This window comes from Prunus dulcis, chromosome 6 (assembly GCF_902201215.1).
Source record: "Prunus dulcis chromosome 6, ALMONDv2, whole genome shotgun sequence".
NCBI lineage: Eukaryota > Viridiplantae > Streptophyta > Magnoliopsida > Rosales > Rosaceae > Prunus > Prunus dulcis.
Genome location: NC_047655.1, coordinates 24886320 through 24909173, shown reverse-complemented (window position 1 = coordinate 24909173; position 22854 = coordinate 24886320). Strand labels below are relative to the sequence as shown.

The 22854-nt window shown below is 38.0% G+C and overlaps 4 protein-coding genes across 5 annotated transcripts; 3 read left to right on the top strand and 1 right to left on the bottom strand.

The window, feature by feature from the left end:
• Positions 1-137: 137 nt before the first annotated feature.
• LOC117631417 lies at positions 138-8931 on the top strand. Its single transcript, XM_034364561.1, has 24 exons — positions 138-339; positions 733-863; positions 1242-1326; positions 1739-1792; positions 2195-2286; positions 2389-2492; positions 2646-2721; positions 3436-3895; positions 4166-4504; positions 4675-4881; positions 4959-5057; positions 5138-5210; positions 5397-5524; positions 5639-5933; positions 6038-6276; positions 6351-6475; positions 6689-6803; positions 6907-6962; positions 7088-7181; positions 7265-7448; positions 7534-7599; positions 7715-7818; positions 7926-7988; positions 8434-8931. The coding sequence occupies exons 1-24, from the start codon at positions 295-297 to the stop codon at positions 8539-8541; spliced, it is 3342 nt and encodes a 1113-aa protein (XP_034220452.1). The 5' UTR covers positions 138-294; the 3' UTR covers positions 8542-8931.
• An 80-nt stretch (positions 8932-9011) lies between these two features.
• On the bottom strand, positions 9012-10327 carry LOC117631418 (selT-like protein). Its single transcript, XM_034364562.1, has 5 exons — positions 10242-10327; positions 9924-10144; positions 9739-9812; positions 9250-9568; positions 9012-9155 (listed from the first exon to the last, which is right to left on the bottom strand). The coding sequence occupies exons 1-5, from the start codon at positions 10261-10263 to the stop codon at positions 9036-9038; spliced, it is 756 nt and encodes a 251-aa protein (XP_034220453.1). The 5' UTR covers positions 10264-10327; the 3' UTR covers positions 9012-9035.
• Positions 10328-12015: 1688 nt separating this feature from the next.
• On the top strand, positions 12016-14993 carry LOC117632464 (omega-3 fatty acid desaturase, chloroplastic-like). Of its 2 annotated transcripts, XM_034365944.1 has the most exons (8): positions 12016-12977; positions 13086-13175; positions 13313-13379; positions 13485-13577; positions 13652-13837; positions 13946-14026; positions 14178-14315; positions 14442-14993. In XM_034365944.1, exons 1-8 carry the CDS (start codon positions 12457-12459, stop codon positions 14625-14627), a joined length of 1362 nt encoding a protein of 453 aa, XP_034221835.1. In that variant the 5' UTR covers positions 12016-12456; the 3' UTR covers positions 14628-14993. The 2 variants fall into 2 exon arrangements, with proteins under 2 accessions (XP_034221835.1, XP_034221834.1); XM_034365943.1 differs by having other exon boundaries at positions 12117-12977; positions 13313-13577.
• A 1737-nt stretch (positions 14994-16730) lies between these two features.
• Positions 16731-18553, top strand: LOC117632636. Its single transcript, XM_034366178.1, has 2 exons — positions 16731-17914; positions 18004-18553. The coding sequence occupies exons 1-2, from the start codon at positions 16918-16920 to the stop codon at positions 18342-18344; spliced, it is 1338 nt and encodes a 445-aa protein (XP_034222069.1). The 5' UTR covers positions 16731-16917; the 3' UTR covers positions 18345-18553.
• The last annotated feature ends 4301 nt before the right edge of the window (positions 18554-22854 follow it).

Below are 22854 nucleotides of genomic sequence, written 5' to 3'. Positions count from 1 at the left end.
AGCAACATGAAAACGACATCGTTTCACCCTTTGGGGACAGATTGCTGATTGCGTGCCCAAAACGCAGCGTATCGGGTACAGCTTTATGAGTTTAACAACGGCTAAGCGCCCTTTTTTTTTCTTTTCTTTTATTGCATTTGACTGACTCGAAAAATTTTACAGCTCTATGACAATGAAAATGTCATCGGTTTGATCACTGAAACAAAGATAGAAAGTCTCCATCCGATAGTCGACAGAGGAGCAGACGAAAACTTCAAACACTCTACTCAATAATCTTTGAGCTTCTAATTCGCTATGTTCGCCAAGCGCCTTTTACAGAAGGCCATCCACCAGTCTCAGGTACCATATTCGCAAGTAATCGGTCGCCGCCGCTTTTTTTGCTAATTTTTGCTAATTCTTTTACTTTAGCTTCATCAGCAACTCGTAAATTTGTACTTCAACGGAGATTTTTGTGTTTATATTTTTGTTTTTTTGATAAAAATTTCCAATCTTTTTTGTTTGGTACGATTAAATTCCTGTGCTTTTGATATTTTTGATTCATTTCCGCGTAATTTTAAGGTCAAGTACTTGGAGCAACATTGAAAACAAAATCAAACTAAATTCAATTGCTTTTGGATATGCTAGTTGTGTAATGTCGATTTTCCGAATTGCTTCTCTCTTCCAGGCATCGGCATTTTGACTGATATTTGTGATTTTCTCTTTTTATTATTATGAAAAACTTGTTAATTTCAGCATAATATGTCACACGGAAATTTGACGTCAGCAGACTTGGACCTACGAGTCGCAGTTCACTATGGTATCCCATCGACGGCATCCATTCTTGCTTTCGACCCAATTCAGCGCCTTTTAGCCATTGGCACATTGTGAGTTAAAATGCACCTTTTATTCTTCTTTCCACTGTTTTTGGTGTGTGAATTGATAGAAGACCGTTCTATTGAGCACTGTGCACAGTGCACCTTCATGTAGTTAATAAGATGGCTTGCTAGCTACTAAGCATTGCTGTTCCATATTTCTCGGAATGGCTATTCCTTTTGGTGGCAAAATGCACACGTACATTTGGTGAAGTATGCTTGTAGGTATCGGAAAAAAAAGGCGTGCTTACCCTGCACTACCTTGCATATACTTTAGTGCACTATATCTTCCTGGTGCCCTTTGATAATTGACTCAGACATGTATAATGGCATATGAGATTCACACAAATCACACAACAATTTCACATTATTGCTTTGTTTCTTTGGTAGGGATGGGAGGATTAAAGTAATTGGTGGTGATGGTATTGAAGGACTTCTTATATCCCCGAAGCAACTGCCTTACAAATACATTGAGGTATCCGTGTGCACCATTGATTCCAAAGTTTCCTAGTATAATCATCTTTTATTCCCCTTGTTTAGTTATGATATAAAAGATCACTAGTATATCAGGGTGATATATTCAAAATAAAAAAAATTATCAAGGTTTTCTGGAATGAGGCTGGCACTGGTTCCTTCACGTGAAGCAAGATATTTAAGGAGTTTCATGCATATGAGGGAAAATATTTTCTATTGGCCTTATTTTCACCTTTTAATGCTTAGATAAAGGATTTATACATAAATTCAAGATGAAATTTTCTGATTGTGGGAGATTTGATTGAATTTGGCTAGAACATATTTTTTCAGCTAAGTCTCCATCACATCCTTAAGTATTCTTCTGTATTATTTATTGCTGCGCCAGCAAACTAATCCTTATTGTATTTTGGCAGTTTCTACAAAACCAGGGTTATCTGGTGAGCATCTTAAATGATAATGATATTCAGGTATTGATTCTTATCAACTCTGCAGTTTTTGTTTCTTATGTCAAACTTAACTCCATCTGTGTGAAACATGACTTCTACATCATGTATCTCATTACATTCCCGTAGTCAATTATCAACATCAGTGCCTTTTTAATTTTAAATATTCAGCATGGACCTTAGTGGTCATTTTTGGATCATTAGGTTTACCATTATAACAAAATTGCACCATAGGAGCACTTCAATGTGGGAATTTATCAAAAGGGGAGAATATGCATAGATAGAAGCAGGTGATAGTTGGTAGCGAGGCTGTTGACTTGGCAATTGTACAGTTCACAATCAAGTGCCAAGAATTTAAATGCTATGAAGTGCTTAAAAATGAAACTATCTTTTGTTTAAGTGATTAATAACTTTTCAACTTGGCAGGTTTGGAATCTCGAGAGCAGGTGCCTAGTTTATTGTCTAGAGTGGGAATCGAATATAACTGCTTTTTCCGTAATCAATGGCTCCAACTTAATGTACACTTCTGACCGAAAAAATTGTTAGAACTATTTTCAGTCAGCTCCTGAGTGGCTGGAGACACACACTTTATAACTTGTTTACTGTATTACAACTTGCAGGTATGTTGGCGATGATTATGCTCTAGTGGCTGTGATGAAGTATGATGCTGAGGAGGGAAAACTTTTGCAGTTGCCGTATCATATTTCTGCAAATTCTTTAAGTGGTAATATATGAAGAAATTATTTTCTTCAGTTTGATGCTTGATAACTGAAGCTTTTAATTTTATTATTTCTTTGCTTCTGTAGTTAATAAATTTCCTAGTTAATGTTATAAATCTCGTCACAAAAGAAGCTAATGCAGCTGTTCTTTGCTACAGAAACTGCTGGGTTTCCATTTCCTACTGACCAACCTATAGTTGGAGTTCTTCCCCAACCTTGTTCATCTGGAAATAGGCAAGATACAAGTATTACTTAAAGTTTCTCATTTTGCATTTCTGCTTTAAGTGTGAAACAAGAATGGGCCTTGAATTGTTTTATTTTACTTTTTTGGATCCTTCCAGTATGATAATATATACAGGAAATTGATGTTAAATTAAGGGTATTTCTATTTTTATATTCTTTCGTTTCTTCATTTTAGGGTCATCCATTTTCATAAAGAACCATGTAATGATTGAAATTTTAGCAGCTAAAAGACCACTTTCTTTTTCTCTTAGAGTGGCTTATTAGTTAAGTCATAAGATCAAGATATTTTAAACCCGCTACTACTCTCACCAATAAAGGGTAGAGTGTCACGTTTGCACCTTAAGGAGAACACAAATTTAAATCTTCCTATGGTCATGAAGGATATCAAAAAGTACTTGGACATGGTGGAACATTAAATAAAATTGTTACAGTTTCGACTAATGTTAGTGATATATAAGGGGTACATAATTTTGGCTCCCTGCTGATTTTTGTTCATGAGTCTGAATAAAGTTGCTTGATATCCCATGAATGAATCCAATTGTTAGCCCCATTCGGTGTGTTATATTTCTACTTCCTTGATAGCATGGGACTTATTAATGAGGTTACATCGCATTACTCGGGACTACAAAGTAAAACTGATGAGAAAAGTTACAGTATAGTTTATCTATTTAGCTTATTGAATGATGAGGGTTTTTTTATTGGCAGAGTACTGATCGCATATCAAAATGGGTTGGTTATTCTTTGGGATGTATCTGAAGATCAAATCGTTTTTGTTGGAGGTGGTAAGGATCTCCAGCTAAAGGATGGAGTTGTTAAATCTACAAATGAAGTCAATATAGACTCTCCAGAAGAAACATTGGAACATCAACTGGGAGACAAAGAGATAAGTGCTCTTTGCTGGGCATCTTCCAATGGGTCCATTCTGGCTGTGGGATACATAGATGGAGACATTTTATTCTGGAACACGTCCTCTTCTGCTTCCATCAAGGGTCAACAAGCACTGTCACCATCTAATAATGTTGTGAAGTTACGATTATCATCCGCAGAAAGGAGACTTCCTGTCATTGTCTTGCAGTGGTCCAAAGATTATAAATCCCATAATGATTGTGATGGCCAACTGTTTATCTATGGTGGCGATAAAATAGGATCAGAAGAAGTTTTGACGGTGTGTACTGTAGTTACAGAAAAGTTCATGGCTTTTTCCAGAAAATTTTATATATTTCAAAACGGTGCACTTTCTGAAAACATTGTAACATGCCTAGAAATAGTAAAATACTTTTCACATTTTAATGACAGAGTTGGTTTTGTATACCAGTTAATGTTCAAAAAAAGAACCTTTTCACATTTTGTACATCAACAGTTGTATATACCAGAGTTTGTCTTGTTTATTTACTGCCACTGAAGACAGGAGCTGATAAGATTCTCTGTGTTCCAGGTTTTAACTCTTGAATGGTCACCTGGAATGGGGAATTTAAGATGTGTTGGCCGTACGGACCTTACCCTTACTGGCTCTTTTGCAGACATGATTTTATTACCAAGTTCTGGGACAACTGGGGGTAATCACAAAGCCGATGTTTTTGTTTTAACAAACCCTGGGCAACTGCATTTTTATGATGAGGCTAGCCTCTCTGCCTTAGTGTCCCAGAAAGAAAGGAACCTCTCTATTTCTGGTTTGGAGTTTCCGGTGGTGATACCTACAACTAATCCAACCATGACGGTTGCCAAACTTATTAGGGTACCCACTGGGGAGAACTTATTAAAGGCTCTATCAGAGGTATTGCATGAGCAGATATATTTTTTCCTTTTATTTTTCCCGTTCCTATATGATATATCCTGTTAAGGCTCCATGGGAGGTATTGGATTTCTTTCATTCATGAGTGGCTCATATATCTTCCTTTTAATGTTTCTCAACACATAATTATTTATTGTCTATGTGTATCTTAGATATCCTCAGTTGTGAACCGTGGCTCAATACCAAACCCATCAGCTGGTACAAAATGGCCCTTGACTGGGGGTGTGCCCGGTCAACTGTCTATTTCTAAGAATAATGGTATTGAGAGAGTGTACCTAGCAGGATATTCAGATGGATCTGTTCGGATATGGAATGCCACATATCCACTCCTATCTTTTATCTGTCTTGTACAAGGCGAGGTTAGAGTTCATCACTTATGCCTTATAAACTTTTATCTTTATAAAGGAGATACCAAATTATCTTATGTAACTGGCAGGTGCAAGGTATAAAAGTGGCTGGTTCAAGTGCTCCAGTATCAAGACTGGATTTCTGCGTTTTCACTTTAAATCTGGCTGTTGGCAATGAATGTGGTCTGGTTAGATATCTTTCTTTATTGGACACCAATTTTCACTTCTAACTTTTACTATACTGATTTCTTTCTGCTAGCATGTATAGGTTCAAATTTATAACCTCAAAGACTCTTCAGATGGGACAAAATTCCTCTTTGTCACAGAAACCAAATCTGAAGGTAGGTTATGAGTGTCAATCTCCTTGACTTTGTAAAACCGTTGTTTTGTTTTTCCATTGCACAGTCCATAAGATGTGAAACCATGTTCTACTTTCTGCAGCCAGATCATACTGTTAAGTTTATCTTGAAGCGGTTTTTAAAGAACATTTATTTATGAAGTTAACAATGTTATAACTTGTTTATCAGTTCACAATTTGCCTCAAGGAAAAGGACCTCAATGCAGAGCTGTTTTAAGTCTTATTAATTCCCCAGTTCAAGCACTACAGTTTGTGAAGCATGGAGGTAAACTTGCTGTGGGATTTGAATGTGGTCACGTAAGTATCTTTTTTCTACTTGTGAATTTATACTTTTTTTTATTGTCTTCAATTTGAAGGTGCCTCAAGTTGTTAAAATTAAAATAATTTTTGAATTTAATGCATTCATTTCAGGTCGCGGTGCTGGACACCAGCTCCCTTACTGTATTGTTCTTTTTAAATGATGTATCTTTCTCTAGTTCCCCCACCATTTCAATGACTTGGAAAGAACTTACAAATTCTCAAGGCCTCTTGAAGAGCCCAAAGCACTCAGAAACAAAAACAACAGTTTACCCCACAGAGGAAGTAATGTTCATCTTAACCAAGGATGCACATATACATGTAATTGATGGAAATACGGGTAACATGATCATCCCTCAGTCATGGCACTTGAAAAAGGAGTCCATTGCAATTTCAATGTATGTTATAGGCAAGTACAGATATCTTCTAGCAGAGAATAAAATATTTTATTTTTCCTATTCACTTAATAATTAGAGATTCTGAGATTTTTTTTTTTTTTTGGGGGTACTCCAGATGGCAGAATATCTGCCTCTAAAGTATCTGATGATAATCCTCCAGAAGAGGCCTCCAAGGATTCTTCAACCAAGAATGAGCCTGTGCCAGGCAGTTCTCCATTTGTTATAAATTCACCTGAGACTGAACAAAACTGCTCTTCAGAAAATCCATACTCTGAAGAAAGATTGTTGAATTCATTCATTTTGCTTTGTTGTGTGGATTCTCTGCGCTTGTACTCGACAAAATCTGTGATTCAGGTGCCTCTTGCCTTCTTTATTTTTGTTTGCTACTTTATTGTGGCAAGCATGCTGATGCACTGTGGTCTTGTCAGGGAAACAATAAACCCATTAGAAAAGTGAAGCATGCAAGACCTTGCATTTGGACAGCTACTTTTAAGAAAGCTGATAGGGTTTCGGGATTGGTTTTTCTGTTTCAGACTGGAGAAATTGAGATTAGGTAAAGTTTCTCTTTCCTTGCCCCAGTAATCAAGAAAATGATATAGGTTATGCAGCATTAAGTACCTTATCAATGCATCATCAAGTACCAATGTTTCTAGTGGGGGTTACTCTTCCTTCATTTTATGATAGCATTACTGCTTGTTTATTGATTGATATTGTAGATGTATATGCATTATTGGTTGTCTAATGAGAGGTTCCTATCCATGGGCAGATCTTTACCTGATTTAGAATTGGTGAAAGAAAGCACCTTAATGTCAATTCTAAGGTGGAACTGTAAGGCAAACATGGATAAGACAATGAGTGCCGATGATTCACATTTTACACTGGTATAGTTGTCTTCTTGAAAATTTCAAAAATTGTGCAATTTGCACTTAATCTCTTGAAAGTTACCATGTGTGTTATAAGACTCATGCTGAAGATATTTTATAGGCAAATGGATATGAATCCGCATTCGTCTCCATGTTAGCTGTTGAGAATGGTTTCAGGTATTTTTTATATATTCATGTATCTACAAGTGCTGTGATGGAAATATGAAGTTGAGCATTACGATTCGGTCATGAATTTTTAGTTAGAAAGATAATTTTGGAAATTTTATATCCGTTTGTTGTAGGATTCCAGAGTCTTTGCCCTGTCTCCATGATAAAGTTGTTGCAGCTGCTGCAGATGCTGCATTGAGTGTCTCATTGAATCAGAAAAAGAAACGGGTTAGAAAACAAAATTCAGTTTAATTAGGTTTTTGTTTGGTGAAGAATGTATTATTTTCCATTATGTAATTTTTTGGCTACAGGGTACTGCGCCTGGGTTATTAGGCATTGTCAAAGGGCTTAAAGGGGGGAAAATGGTCCATACTGGGGATTCTGCTGCAACTCCTAAATCAACTTTTGATCATTTAGAGGGCATGTTTTGGAAGTCCCAACAGTCAGGCCCATCTCCACATGTAGATCATCAAGAAGTTGTGGAGCTTAACATAGGTTTTGTGAAAACCTATCTCCATTTCCCTCTTTTTTCCTTCTTTCTCCCAGTTGATTATTCACTCAATTCATGCTTTTCATATAGATGACATTGAAATAGATGAACCTTTATCCGTAGCATCTACTTCATCATCACACGATGTCAAGAGAGGTAAACTTTTTGTCGTATTTGACCTTCTCTTTTTTTAATTTTTTTTTTAATTTTTTTTTTTTTTATAGAGGTTAGTAAGTGGAATCATACTTTCATTGAACATTTTGTACTGCAGAAGGGGAATCAGAAAGAGAGAAGTTATTTCAAGGTGGGACTGGTGATACAAAGCCCAGACTTAGAACTGCCGAAGAAATTAGAGCTAAGTACAGAAAGGCTGAGGTAATATCAAGTGATGATGATAGTTTAGATGATAGATAAACTACTCTGATAGATAAACTACTCTGTAAATCAATTGTCTTCTCTGATGTGGTCAGAACTCATTTCAGGATGCTTCTTCTGTGGCTTCTCAAGCAAAAAATAAGCTCATGGAGAGAGGAGAAAAACTTGAGGTAGGATTCTTGGAAGAGTTTTATTCTTTTCTTTCTTCCCCTGCAAAGATATTAGGAAATTAGGTGAACAGATTGAAAGAGTTAGAAACTATCTGCATCTCATTTGATACTTTGTTAAATGGAGAATGTTGTGAAATTTTCATTGGGCAGGGTTTAAAAAGTATTATCTTCCATACGTATTCTTTGCTTGCATATAAGATTGTAGCAGAACCTCTCAAACTAATTTTTCTTCTTTTTTGTCCAAATATGAGTTGGCACACACAACTATTAGTGATAGAATAGAACACCATGCTTTCATGGTCTAAGCCAAATATATGACCAGTATTTTTCATTTTTAATCTCATTTCGTTCTTCTAGGTTACGTTCAACTAGCAGATGTTTAAATGACTCTTAAAGTAACTCTTCCTTTTCCCTTTCTCTAATTCCAAAATTTCACTTTTATCAGAGAATCAGCAGGCGCACTGAAGATCTGCAGAATGGGGCAGAAGACTTTGCATCACTGGCTAATGAGCTTGTCAAGACATTGGAAGGTCGAAAATGGTGGCATATTTAGAAAGTTCGGCTTTGTTTGCATTGTGTTTGAATTTCCATCTCCTGGATTACTGGTCCTGTCGAGAGAGGGGAGATTCAGAACCCTTCTGCAGCACCCGAAAGACAAGGTCATTCAATTAAGAACACCATCCGTAGCTTGTGATCCAGCAGATATTCAAGAGGTCGTTCTTCTGCAGTGTATAGAATTGTCATGCCATTGTTGCCTTTGATGCAAAGTAATTTATGTAGCTAGGCTTCAGAACATTGCAAGCCGCATTTTAATTTTACACTCATGATTGTACCAAAATATGAAAGAAAAAGGGAAATTCGAAAAGTAATTGTCAAGCGCACACAGTCTCTTCATGTTTGTCCGGTAAACAGCTTCGAGTAATATTATGAACAACTCTGGTTATTCAATCGTGTGGCAGTTCGTGCATCTTTTATAAAGCATATAAGCAACAAGGCAATCTTCTCATAGCAACCAAAAGATAAGGTAAGGTCCCCTCCCACAGGGCGCTAAGACCAGGCCCCTCCTCCAGGACCGTCAGCGGTTCTCGAACTACCGAGCTTCTTCCCAACAAGATCCCTCAACTCAATCTCACTAGGGAACCTCCGCTCCTTCAGCTTCGAGAAGACCTACCAAGTCCAAGAAGATACACATGGTGAACAGAAGAGACAGAAATGAAGAAAAATTGGTCGTTGGAAATTTGGACGAGGTTAGAGTTTATACCAATTCCCCATTACAATAGACTTCAAAAGCTCCTGTACTTTGAAGGAAGGATTGTATGAAGTTTCCCAAAATCCATGTGCTTGCAATGCTTCCAAATCTATTTGCTTTCAAGGAGTGGTACCAAGGAGGTGGCGTTGTTATCCCCAACCTCGAGAAAATATGTTCGCCCGCCATTATCGTCCCAATGATCCCTACTTGAAAAACTGGTACCAATTTGCTCAGCAGCCGTCTTGGAAGCGGAGGGGGGTGGTTTGCCAGAATTACATTGATCCCAGGAAATGCTGTTCCCAGCATGTTTTTCATTGTTACTGCACTTCCTCTGACACAACCATACAAATAAGGATCCAAATTACAGGATTAAATTAACATTAAAAAAAAAACAACTTGCATCCAACTCTACACCCAAAAAAATACCACTTAAACAAAACATTTTCAAATTCAATAATTGATGAGATCAGGAAAATGTCATCTAAGAAATAGCACAGAAACCTGTAAGAACAGGATGTACAGAAATCAATGTTGATGGTGCTTCCCATGCCAATTGTTCCAATGCCATCAGATTTCTGCAGTTGAAAAAAATTTGAAAATTTTCAGCATTTATGATCATATAAACTATGTAATGCATGTATATATGAACATTGGAAATGCATGTAGGGGTTTTGGCACAGAGAAACCTGCTGGGTGGGGAATTTAAGGGGCTCTTGGAGAAGCTGTTGATGTTGAGGATCTGGATGGTCAAGGGGCTGGGGATCTTCATCATCATGAACATGATAATGGGTACTGGTTTTGGGAGGTTTAGGTGTGAAAAGGCTAAAAATGTCTGTGCAGAACAGAAAGATTGGTAATCCAACCAGAACTAACTGAGCTCGATCCATTGGAGAGAAACAGAGAGACCCTGAAAAAAAAAAAGTGATGATCTTTATTGAGGATATAATGATTTTTGTGATTTAACAAAAATGTGAAGCCAACTAGTTGCTATGCCAAGGATTCACATGTGGAATAGAATGAGAACATATGCTGATTAGTAGGATCTTCTTTCTCTAATCAAATGCATGCCGAGACCAACAAGGGTTTTGGCCCAATCAAATGCATGAGTGAATTAAATTAAATTAAATCATATCTTACGTCCCAAAATTAAAACATAAGAGGATCCCCTTCTGTGAAAAATATGACATGCTCGGATGCTCCCATTAACCACCATTCTTAATTGGTCATAGCCAAATATGAGGAAACATATGGCAGTGAATGGTGCAGTATAGCGCCGGCTCTTTCTTTTCATAATTTTTTAGCACCCATATCTCAAGAGACAAATACTTATATCACAAAATGGCTAAACATCCTCTCAAGTTAAGCAAATGTATGTGCAAACTAGGAACAAAACCCTGTGGTAAATTAGGATAAGGGGTCCAAACGAATTCAAGTTTATTGAAATCAAACGATTAGGGTTTTTGCTACCTACATCGTGATGAACCAATTAATGCATATCTCCATATGTTCATACATTCTTGCTACTTAACTCACATGGGAAACTGAGTGTATTTCTCTCCAAGATGATGATCTTGTGTCCAATGTATAAGGTTTTGTTTGGTACACCTTTAGAAATAAAAACGAAATTATGAATGCTAGTTATATTGTCAAATCTCATGCGGTACGAGGCCACTCATGGGAGCTCTAAAACTTCTCCTTTAATAGGATTGAGCAATAAGCAAAGACCCCGCAAATATCCTTTTATGTCAAAACCAAAACTTGTTGCAAAATACAAAATCTAGTTTGTAACTACCAAATCGAGAGAAAATCTTTATATAACAATGTTTGAAATGGAAGTCGTGTTCAAGGAAACAAGAAATTAATTAATAATAAGCAAATCTTTCAATTGAACTCAAGTTTGGTTAGGAAGTCGTTTATTTGTACAACAATTCATAACGTGGACAACACGAACATTCATTCATTTGGCAGGGTAGAAACTATGCAAGAGAATCGTGATTTATAAGATGAGCTTGAATAGTTTTCTTCTTTCTTATTACTTTTTGTTCTTTGAAATTTATATTTATATTTTAGTTTTCAATGCAAAGTGAATGCAATCTTATAAAAATGAGCTATAAAAATCAAAAGAAATAAACTAAAGTAAAATCACTTGAGCACTTGCCGCATGTGTTTCTCAAAGCTGCATCTAAAATCTACCACTTCTTATTTTTCGTTCTCACACCCAAACAAAATATGATGCAAAGCTGTCTACCCAAATCTATCATCTATATGTTTAAGTAGGAAAAGAAGGCCTAGAGGCATAGACTTGTGATGAGTCCAAAGAAAATAGGCACATGCAGCATGCTCATGAGTTAGGCCGGTGTTAGGCCCTATGAGTTAGTCCGTGTTATTTTTAAATATTATGTTACGAAAAAGCGTAATTGACAATAATGTCATTTGTATTATCATAGGAAATACGAGAATGTTAAAAATACTCATTAATTAAGTACACAAAATACTTTAAATAAAGAGAAAGAGATGAGAAGTATCCAACATTTTAGCAACAAAAACCCCAAAAACATGATGTTGAGTGTCAAATCGTAGAAGTAAAATGAGTCACAAAGTACATGGACAGTGTGGTATGAAAAGGTAGTTAAATAACAAGATGTGAAGCATGAAATTCTCATGGGCTGCTTATTATTGCAAATAGGCTATTGTTTAATGACACGTGTGGCATTAGCCTTCAATGATATATGACATAAGCAAAAAGCCCACCGACAAATTCCCGTAACAGGTCCAACCAAACCATGAGAGCCACTAGCAAGCAATTGAGTGGAGAAATTCTTATATTCCAATTTGAACAGAAGCCCACTGACCAGTTGGTCATATATTTATACCGACACATATGGCCATCTTCTTTTTAGGTGAAGACCAAGCCTTCAAATCTCTCCCCCGTCATCACCAGTTGTTAGAAACTCTGAGTCCATGTTCAAGGTCAAGGCTTTGAGAGACAAGCACAAACTATAAAATAATGGAGCTTTGAGAAACACAGAGAACAAAAATAGTCGTGTCGTCGTTCTTGAAGGAGGAAAGAAAATTGTTCTCTCATTTTTAAATCCTAGATATTTTCCTTCAACCCTCTTCTTTTTGTTTGCTTCACCTTCACATATTCTCTCCCTCTCTAAAAACCTGAGAGAGACTCAGAACTAAAACCCTGGTGTTTCTGCTCCATCTGGGTCTCCAATGGCGGCGAGTTGGGTTCTCTCAGAATGTGGCTTAAAGCCTCTCCCTCAAAATTTTCATAGACCCACAGCCGGATTTTCCTCTAACCACCAAGCAAAAGTTCGAGTTTTTCGGTCGAACAAGAGCGTGACAGATCTAAGATTGGCTTCAGCCAAAATTTCGAGTGCGTGCTTTAGAGGGAGAAGCTGGGGTCTGAAAGTGAGTGCTCCATTAAAAGTTGCTTCTATTGAAGACGAGAAAGAGAGAGTCAATGGTGTTAATGGCGTTGGAGATGAAGAAGAGCTGGAATTTGATCCAGGTGCACCACCACCGTTTAAATTGGCTGACATTAAAGCAGCCATTCCGAAGCATTGTTGGGTTAAGGACCCGTGGAAGTCAATGAGCTATGTGGTAAGGGATGTGCTGGTGGTTTTTGGATTGGCTGCAGCGGCGGTTTATACAAACAAGTGGTTCGTTTGGCCTCTGTATTGGGCTGCTCAGGGGACAATGTTTTGGGCTCTCTTTGTTCTTGGACATGATTGGTAATCACTTCTCAGTTCCTTCTCATATATTTTGTTTTCTTGGTGTGTGATTTAGTATCAGTTTGTGTTTTGTGGTATGAATTGTTCGTCTGGTGTTTGATTATGTAGTGGCCATGGAAGCTTTTCAAATAATCCCAAGCTAAACAGTGTGGCGGGGCATCTCTTGCATTCTTCAATTCTTGTACCCTATCATGGATGGTATTTTCCTGAAGATAGATTAATATAATATGATGCACTGTAAATATGAACAATGGTTTCTTGTGTTCTGATTCTTCCTATCTATTGGAAAAATTAGATAATATACACTAAAATGATGGCTTGATTGAATGTTACAGGAGAATTAGCCACAGGACTCATCATCAAAACCATGGCCATGTTGAGAATGATGAATCATGGCACCCGGTTAGTCTTTTTTTCCTCTGTTGTATGGATTCTCTGTTCAACTTTTGCTTGGGGCATCCTGGGTTTCTCTATTTGTTAGAGGATGACAAATTTCTATGCTTGCAGTTATCTGAGAGAATTTACAAGAAATTGGATAACATGACACGGATTTTGCGGTTCACCGTTCCTTTTCCCATGCTTGCATACCCTTTCTACCTTGTAAGTCTGTAGCGAATTGATTGATACCACATAATTTACGAAAATAGTAGCTGATTGTTATTGGTTTCCTATAGTGGAATAGAAGTCCAGGAAAGACTGGTTCTCACTTTCACCCAAACAGCGACCTGTTTGTCCCAAATGAGAGGAAAGATGTGATCACTTCCACTTTGTGTTGGACAGCAATGGCTGCTTTGCTTGTGGGGTTGTCCTTTGTAATGGGTCCTATTCAATTGCTTAAGCTCTATGGCATTCCCTACTGGGTAAATTCTACATCTTTAATCTTCTTATGATTCTTCACAAGAATTGGGATAAGCTTTTCTGCAGCAATCAAGGAATTCCAAATTTGACTGCTTTCTTTTTAATTTTAGGTGTTTGTCATGTGGCTGGATTTGGTAACTTACTTGCATCACCATGGCCATGAAGACAAATTACCATGGTATAGAGGAAAGGTACGTGGCTTTTCAATTCATGATGGGCAACATGTTAAGATACCACAACAGAGAAAAGTCCTTGCATAGCTGTATCTTATCTTGTCTGGTTTAAGTTTGTGACAAAAGTTGGTGCAATATGTTAAAACTTTCTTCATCAAAACTTGGACAGGAATGGAGTTATCTAAGGGGAGGGCTTACCACACTTGATCGTGACTACGGATTGATCAATAACATCCACCATGACATAGGCACCCATGTGGTTCATCATCTTTTTCCTCAAATACCCCATTACCATTTAGTTGAAGCAGTAAGTACCAAAATTTCATTTAAAGTAGAATTAGTACACTCATATGATTGAAAACAAGCCTGCTCTTAAGTCCTAACACCTGCAATGTCTTAATATTTTAATGTGTTTTTGTTCTTGAACTTGCAGACTGAAGCAGCTAAGCCAGTATTTGGGAAATATTACAGAGAGCCAAAGAAATCAGGGCCTCTACCGTTTCACCTGCTTGGGAGTTTTATTAGAAGCTTGAAGAAAGACCACTATGTCAATGACAATGGGGATGTTGTGTACTACCAAACTGACCCTGATTTTGGTGGCTTTCCAAAATCTAAGTAAAAGCTTCAATTCTTTAGTTTAGATGACCACAAAGACAACCTTTCAGATCTCTTTGCATTGAGGGCGTGCCACTGATTTGGGACTCTTGGGAAAGGAATGCCTCAAGAGAATGATGAAAAAAGGGTGGTGCCCTAGTTTTTTTTTTAAATTTCTGTATTTTATTCTTTATGGAGAGGAAAAATAATCTCTTCAGCAAATCTACTATCATGCATTGTATAACCCCATTTTAAATTGGAGAAAAATGAGGGAAAAGAAGAGGGAAAAAGTAACCATCTTCCACTTTTTATTGAAATTAGTGGATTCAGTGGACATTATGGATTTTATTCTTTTTAGTGATAATGGACCATTTATTATCTTATGATTTCTTGAAATTTTGTTCATGGTTACTTTTCATGGGTGCCTTTAGGACCACGTATTTTCTTATGACTTCTGAGGACAATGGCTGAGTCGTTTTCTTTCACAATGTTTTGGTTGGGGTTCTTATATCGCTTGTCCATACCGTAAACTTGCACAGATTAATCAACATCTTCCATTAAAAAAAACGAAGGATGCAAAAAGTAACTTTGTTCCTTATAGTTTGTCGGACTTTTCACATTAGTTCATGTAAAAATTCTGGCAATTTGACTCATATAATTTGATATCCCTCATTTCTCGCAATTGAACGACACGTTCAAACTTTCGTCCAATTTCGTGTCAAAACAAGTACGTATCCTTGATGTGGAGGGGTATTTTGTAATGAACTTGACAGAATTTATAACATGTTCTTGAATTACGAGGAATCTAAAAACTACATAGATAAAATTGAAAGAATTGAAACTATGATGACTCAAAATGGTAAAACCGGCAACCTACATCGACTAAAAATGACCTCTTGCGTGATGATATGATTTTGGGTTTACCCATGTAGCCATATCAGTCTCACATCAGCTCCGCCCAAACTTCCAATTCTAGCACATTTAGCGCTGCTTTTTTGCCCGGGCAAGAGTGGGCCTAGGCCCAACAATTGGCTCCAGCGCGCAACGTCAAGACCAAGCAGGCCCAAAGGCAAATCTTGCCTGGGTTTGTTTACGTCAGCAACGGAGAAAAAAAAAGAGGCAATGGCTACCATTATTCACTTGAATAGTAACTAACCTTGCATTGTCTTTGCCTTGCCCTTGCCCTTTGGGCCCTATTTGGTTCATGAGAAAGGAGACTTGGGAATGAGAAATCAATTGATTTCCCATGTTTGGTAAGTCTAAGTATGAGAAATCGTTGCCTGACTCATGGAAAAGTATAGAGGAAAGTGAAGTCATCCTCCCAACTTGGGTTTTGTTTTCCCTCATCACAAGAAAATTTAGGAAAATGAGCTAACATTAAATACATATTTTTTATGATCATTTAATCCCTATTAACAATTTAGAATTACAATATATCATTAAATGCATTCATTTTTTATTTGATTTAATAGGGGTATAATTGAAAATTTACACAAACTTTGTTTTCCATTTCTATTCAAAACAAACATGAGAAATGAAATAAAGTGATATTTCCTGATTACTTTCCCAGCATTATCAAACGTGGAAAAAGAATCTTGCATTCCCATTCATTGGAGAATAACATGGGAAATAATTTCCTCTCAAATTTAATCTATGAACCAAACAGGGCGTTGGGGTGGAGGTGGCCCATGTTAAACTAAAGAACCCAACTGAGCCAATAAGTTCCAAAATCAAAAGAGTCAGCAAAGTCGGTGGATTGGAATTTCTAAATCCGTACGAAGACCATGGTGGTGGTGGCTAAGAAATTAGAATGGAGGACCACCAAAAGGTCAAGAACTTCGGCATCTCCTGTAGTAGAAGAAAAGCAGAAGGGGGAAACCCCAAAAATGGCAAAAACAAAGAAAGATCAAAGAACCCAGATGCGACCCACGCGTTTCTAACACTTCCAACAAGTCTTTCAACTCCTCTAGTTTAATTCTTCATGCTTGCCAGTTGCTATCAATGGCACGTATTTAAACCGATAAATAAATTTAATGAATAAACTGCATGGCTGACAACACGTTGACAGGCCAATTTGGTGCCAAGAAAGATAAAATTACTTCATTTTATACGCGACAAATGTGCGCGTCAGTGTTTCCACCTTTTTGTTTCCATCTTTTCTAGTTTCTAATGTGAACTCAACGACCCAAGTCTTCCTTGATAAGCCAATAACAACATCACCATTAATTCAAATCACAAAACAAAGCCCTCTCTTCTTTCATAAACTTCTCTGGTCTGTCTCTTGATTTGGTGTGTGGTTTTTTCAAATTACAACCATGAGTGGTAGTGGGAGAAGTTCAAGTTCAGTGAACCAGAGCTCTGACTGCTTCAATGGCGTCTTGCGCAGGCTTCTGTGCTCTGGAAGCGTCCCTACTCACCCAACAGATCAAATTGCGGAACCTTATACAACCCAACTCACTCTGCTCCCAGAAAAACCGAACCCTGATCTCAAAATCCAATCTTCAGCTTCTTCTGTCAAGCCTGGCATAGTGGCAAGGCTGATGGGTTTAGACTCTTTGCCAGAAACAAATTGGGTTACGAAAGGAAGACCAGATTTGGTTAGCCGAAGTAGGTCAGTGAGTTTTGCTGATTACTTGATGGATTTTGATTTGGCTGATCAAGATCGTCAGCATCATCATCGCCGGGTTCGAACCTCAGTCTCTTTCCGGGAAGTCCCGGCGGCTCTGAATCATCAGAAAAGTCCTGATTTTCTTCTTGTGTACTTGGACAATGTGGATAAATCAATGTACTTGGACAATGTGGATAAATCAAAGGACATTGGGTCGAAGGTGAAGAAATTTGAGATGGGTTTTGGAGAGCTGAAGCAGGGGAAGAAGGAACAGAGAAGTAGGAACAAGGAGAACAGCAAAAGAGAGAGTGATGAGATTATGAAGCAGAAGAAGAAGAAGGAGAAAATGGTAGCCGTAAAACAAAACAAGAAGATTTCTAAGTTGAAGGATGAGCCTAGAAGAGAATGTGGCGCACAATCTTCAAAATCGAAGGGTTTGGGGTACTCTGTTTCTCCCAATAAGAAGACCAGTTACAAGAATGGTGGTGCTGCGAATTTTAAGGAAAGTAGCGATCGTCATCAGCTGAAGAAGACAACCCAGAAGAAGAAAGCCGTGGAGGAACCAAGAATCAAGAAGACAAACCATCAACTTGCATTTGCCAAGGAAAAAGAGGCTGCTGGTTTTCATGGCTTAGAGAACACAAGCCCTGTTTCTGTTCTCTACATTGATGACATGTTGATCCAACATGAAGCTTGGTTATCAGGTTTGTTCTGTTTTTTTTCACTAATTTCCTTTAGCACATTGTGTGACCAAATTAATTCTTACTTCATTTGTTTGGGTTGATGTTTATAGGATATTCAATGCCTATGGATTTGAACTCCAACATGAAATCTTCGCCAAAAGCTCCTTACATTGCCGACCCTGAAGTCAGAACAGCCAGGAGAAAAGATTTTGAGCCAACTAAAGACGAAGACACCAGGGATTACGCAGAGCTGCTGGCTTCCAAAATCCAAAGGTGGACAGAGGAGGATTTGAAAGAGTCAAATTGGGTAGCCAAGAATGTGTCTGGGTTCGAAGCTTATGAAGAAATTTGCGTGGAGTTTGAAGGGCTGATCCTTGACATGCTACTGCGCCAGGCCATTGATGAGTTTGTGCAGATTTCTCATGAAAATCTGTGGCCCTGCAGTGCTTGAAGAATGAAAGAAGAACTTGTTTTGAGATTCTGTATATACCCTTCAAAATTTCTCTCTATGTAACTTTGAAAACCTGACTTAGTTTAAAAACTTGAACTTTTCCATTTTGGTGTGAAAGGATCTCAAGACTTTTTAGATTATAATTGAGAGACTGTGCCTGCAACTAGCAGCAATGAAATCAATTGGAAAATGCGCATTGCTTACACCCATTCCCGTTACATGTAAGTTTTTTTTTTTTTTTTTTTTTAATCTCCTGCCCTCTTTTAAAAAATGGCAGGTTTTTGTAGTTTTTGTTTCCCATCAAAATCTAATCCAATGTAACTTCGATCCAATTTTAATTGTTTTCTGTCATTATTCTTGTAGATTGAATTTGAATAAAACATAGTTTTGTTAAATTTGAACCCTTTTCATACCTATCAATGAACACCGTCCCAAACAAGTAGGTAGGTGGAGAGTTAATTTCTATAACACGTCAACATCTGCACTAGTAAGTAAGCATATCAAACTATTATGAACAATCCACTGTTGAAAATAACAACTTTAATTCTTTTGTGGAAATTTCAATGACTGACTTACGTTCCTACTCCATAGGGGCAACAATCAAGTCAACAAAACTAGAGATGCCTTAGCCGTCGTCCATGTGAATAACTTATGCATTTGTGGCCAATTAAATCATGAGACGAGAAAAGCCCTCATCCCATCAAATCAAAATCATCACTCATTGCGAGGTGAAGGTGTTGGGTAAGGTCGGACCACATCATTGTTCTTACAATTAAGTGTGACACCTGCATTAGGGGTGGAAACCTAATACAAAGGATTCGCTTGTTGTGAAAGCAATCCTACGGGTAACAAGGTTGGACCACATCACACGTACAATATCGTTCTTACAAATAAGTGTGACACCTGCATTAGGGGTGGGATAAGCTTGGAACCCTAATCCAAGGGATTCGCTTGTTTGTGAAAGTGGTCCTACGGGTAACTGGGTCCGGCGATCTTACCAAGACTTTCTTTATTATGAGAATTGAGAGCTTAGTGAAATGGAAGATGTACCCAGCTGGGAGCCACGTAAGCACTTTGGCAATCCCAATGACACATACAATTTTTCCATGTAGACACGACGAGCCTCTCTGCACAAAGTGTTCGACGAAATTGACACCATGCAATGCATACCAAGTATGGATCTCAATGTTAATTCGTGTTACATCTATATGTGTTTCCAATTTCCAAGAAGATCTATAACAGAGCCACGAATATAATGGAGACGAAAATTAACCAAGAAAAAGAGCATTCACTGAAATTCAAACAAACCTTTCTCCAAATGCAGATGGCATTGGTAATTGAAATTCACTAAAAGGGTAAACTTCCTTCATTTGATTATTTGGGATCGGATGCGATCAGTAAATGAACATTCGAAATTTTTACAATTATTTGGTGTTGAAAGATAAGCTTTACAATTATTGTTAAATGTTTGTATATATGCATATTTTGCCCAATTAATTCTGGTCCTCCAACAAGTTGGGTTGATCATCTTCAACCAGACCATAAACCCATTAAAAATCAGGCTGGTTGCTAAAACCCCACTGTGAGCTATGACCTGTGATTGAAGAATAGTTTAGTGTTCTAAGCAGTCCATTTTCATTGTGGAGATTGGTTGTGGTGAAATTTTCTTCTTCCCCACTAAGTCCATCAAAAGTCACAAATTGATCATTTTCACCTGCATTTGTACCACAAAACGACTGTGGAGAAGGACTTGGCCTGTTGAAACTAATTGCAGGCCTCCGCTGCTGCTGCTGAAGCTGAGATTGCTGCTGTTTATAATCACTACTATGTTTTTGCCACAAAGTTTGCATCATGGAATGAGTGGGCTAAATGGTAACTGGGTTTTTTACCCCAATGCTGAGAGCAGCAGTAGAAATTGATTTACTTGGTCTAAGAGACTCAGAGAAGGCACAAATGGAGCAACAGTAGGAGCCCTTTTTTCCTCTTCCTTGTGAGCATAAGAGCAATCTTGTCTCTTACATGTGGTCATGTACCAACAGTATCTGGTCCTGAACAGCATAGGATGAAACTGTTGAAATGTAAATTTGGTTACTGGTTTAAGTTTGTTAGTTGACAGGTGTAAGGCTTAGATTTCATTCTAGAGTGTAGGTCTCATAGGTCCTAGCTCATGCCAAGAGTGCAGCTCATATTGCTGACACTAAATTGTATGGCTGAGATCATATTCTCTGTTGTACAAAAGGAATGTTCTGTTAGAAATGAATAGAGTGTGCATGATTACATTCATTTTGCCTAACAGATTCTCTCCCTCTCCTTTTCTCTCTAAAACCTTGTCTCATATACTTTGTGTGCAAGAATATCTACTATTCTATAGAAACTTCAACATGGTATCAGTAGCGAAGGTTCTGATCTGAGACTGGGCGTAGTGAAATCACAATCCAGCTGAAGGAAGCATTATCTAGTCTCACATGGCTGGATCTAGCATGAGTGAGCTTCGTGCTCCCATCTTCAATGGAAGCAACTACGATTTCTGGAGAATAAAGATGTGCACAATCTTCAAATCTCACAAGCTGTGGGATATGGTTGAGAATGGATATGAGCAACCTGTGAAGAAGGAAGAAGGAGAAGCTCTGACAGCAGCTCAAAAGCTTGTTTTGGAAGAAAATATTGCCAAAGATGCTAAGGCATTGGGTCTGATCCAGAATGCAGTTTCTGATGATATTTTTCCCAGAATTGCTTTGAAGGAATCAGCCAAGGAAGCATGGGAAATCCTGCAGCAAGAATTCAGAGGAGACAAGAAGGTAAGATCTGTGAAACTTCAAGCTCTTAGGAGAGAATTTGAATACACTCGTATGCATGATGATGAATCATTGTCCGGATATGTCACTAAATTGCTTGAGCTAGTAAATCAAATGAAGGCTTATGGTGAAGAGTTAACTGAACAGAGAATTGTTCAGAAACTCTTGATTAGTTTATCCAGAGAATATGATTCCATTGCTGAGGTTATAGAGGAGACAAAAGATACAGAAACTATAGGGGTTCAAGAGGTTATAGGCTCTCTAAAATCTCATGAACAAAGGCTGCAGAGGCATAATGAGAGAGTGACTGAGAAGGCTTTCTCTAGTTTGAATGTGAGCTCTAAAGATCAGTCTAACACAGGACAGGCAGGGGGTTCCAAATCCAAAAAGAATTGGAAATCTCAGAAAGGGAAGAAGTGGGACTCAAAGTCTGAAAACAATTTTAAAAAGGAATGTCAGACTGAGGGAGCAAAGGTGCCTTGCAAAACCTGTGACAAATTGCACTATGGTGTCTGCTGGTTTAAAGGCAAACCTAAATGTTATAAATGTGATAGGTTTGGTCATATAGCCAAAGACTGCAAGGGAAAACCAGAAGCTGCTAACTATGCATCACACAAGGAGGAAGAAGGCAACATGTTCTATGCTTGTCATGCTGCTGCAATAGTGAAAAATAATGGTGTGTGGTATGTGGACAGTGCATGCAGCAACCACATGACTTCACAAGCATCCCTTCTAGTCAATATTGACACCAAAGTCACTGCAAAGGTAAAAATGGGCATTGGAGACTTAGTGGAAGCAACTGGAAAAGGAACTTTGGTGATTGACACTAAAGCTGGGCCTAGATATATCAAAGAGGTTATGCTTGTACCAGGATTGGATGAAAACTTACTTAGTGTAGGTCAAATGGTAGAGCATGGCTACTATCTTGTCTTTGGTGATTCTATGGTTGAAATATTTGATGACAGGTCAATGGACTGCTGGCAAAGGTTTCCATGACAAGAAACAGATGCTTCCCACTGTCATTGAAATATGCAAACTCAGTGGCTATGAAAGCAACAATTGAAGAATCCACTTGGGATTGGCATAGGAGGTTTGGCCATTTGAATATGCAGAGTCTGAAGTTGTTACAACAACAGGAGCTGGTCTATGGTCTGCCTGAAATCGGAAATGCAAACAGAATTTGCCAAAACTGTGCAATTGGAAAATCCCACAGAGAGGCTTTTGGTAAAGAGAAAATTTGGAGAGCTAGTTTACCTCTGGAGCTGGTTCATTCAGATGTTTGTGGTCCAATGCAGACCACATCAATAGGTGGAAACAAATATTTTTTGACTTTCATTGATGACTGCACCAGAATGTGCTGGGTGTACTTCATGCAATTCAAGTCAGAAGTTTTTAATATTTTCAAGAAATTTAAGGCTATGGTAGAACTACAAAGTGGATACAAACTGAAGAAACTTAGGAGTGACAGAGGTGGGGAATATACCTCTGCTGAATTTCTGCAGTTTTGTGAAGAAATTGGGTTGGAAAGACAACTAACCGTGGCCTATTCACCTCAGCAAAATGGGGTTGCTGAGAGAAAGAACAGGACCATTGTTGAGATGAGCAAGACAATGATGAAAGAGAAGAAACTACCATACAAATTTTGGGGAGAGGCAGTGAATACAGCTGTCTATATCCGGAATAGATGCCCCACAAAAGCTTTAGATAATGTCACT

Bases quoted from the DNA above. Each gene is read 5' to 3' on its own strand.
- LOC117631418 (XM_034364562.1), bottom strand. From the start codon at position 10,263: ATGTTCTCATTCTATTCCACAT. The intron at 9,813-9,923 runs GTTTCTCTGTGC...TTTCAACTGCAG, and splicing joins TTAAATTCCCCACCCAGCAG to AAATCTGATGGCATTGGAAC. The intron at 9,569-9,738 runs GTTTCTGTGCTA...TGGTTGTGTCAG, and splicing joins TGTACATCCTGTTCTTACAG to AGGAAGTGCAGTAACAATGA.
- LOC117632636 (XM_034366178.1), top strand. From the start codon at position 16,918: ATGAGTGGTAGTGGGAGAAGTTCAAGTTCAGTGAACCAGAGCTCTGAC. The intron at 17,915-18,003 runs GTTTGTTCTGTT...TGATGTTTATAG, and splicing joins ACATGAAGCTTGGTTATCAG to GATATTCAATGCCTATGGAT.
- LOC117631417 (XM_034364561.1), top strand. From the start codon at position 295: ATGTTCGCCAAGCGCCTTTTACAGAAGGCCATCCACCAGTCTCAG. The intron at 5,211-5,396 runs GTAGGTTATGAG...CTTGTTTATCAG, and splicing joins CACAGAAACCAAATCTGAAG to TTCACAATTTGCCTCAAGGA. The intron at 7,819-7,925 runs GTAATATCAAGT...AACTCATTTCAG, and splicing joins CTAAGTACAGAAAGGCTGAG to GATGCTTCTTCTGTGGCTTC.
- LOC117632464 (XM_034365943.1), top strand. From the start codon at position 12,457: ATGGCGGCGAGTTGGGTTCTCTCAGAATGTGGCTTAAAGCCTCTCCCT. The intron at 13,176-13,312 runs GTATTTTCCTGA...TGAATGTTACAG, and splicing joins CTTGTACCCTATCATGGATG to GAGAATTAGCCACAGGACTC. The intron at 14,316-14,441 runs GTAAGTACCAAA...TTGAACTTGCAG, and splicing joins ATTACCATTTAGTTGAAGCA to ACTGAAGCAGCTAAGCCAGT.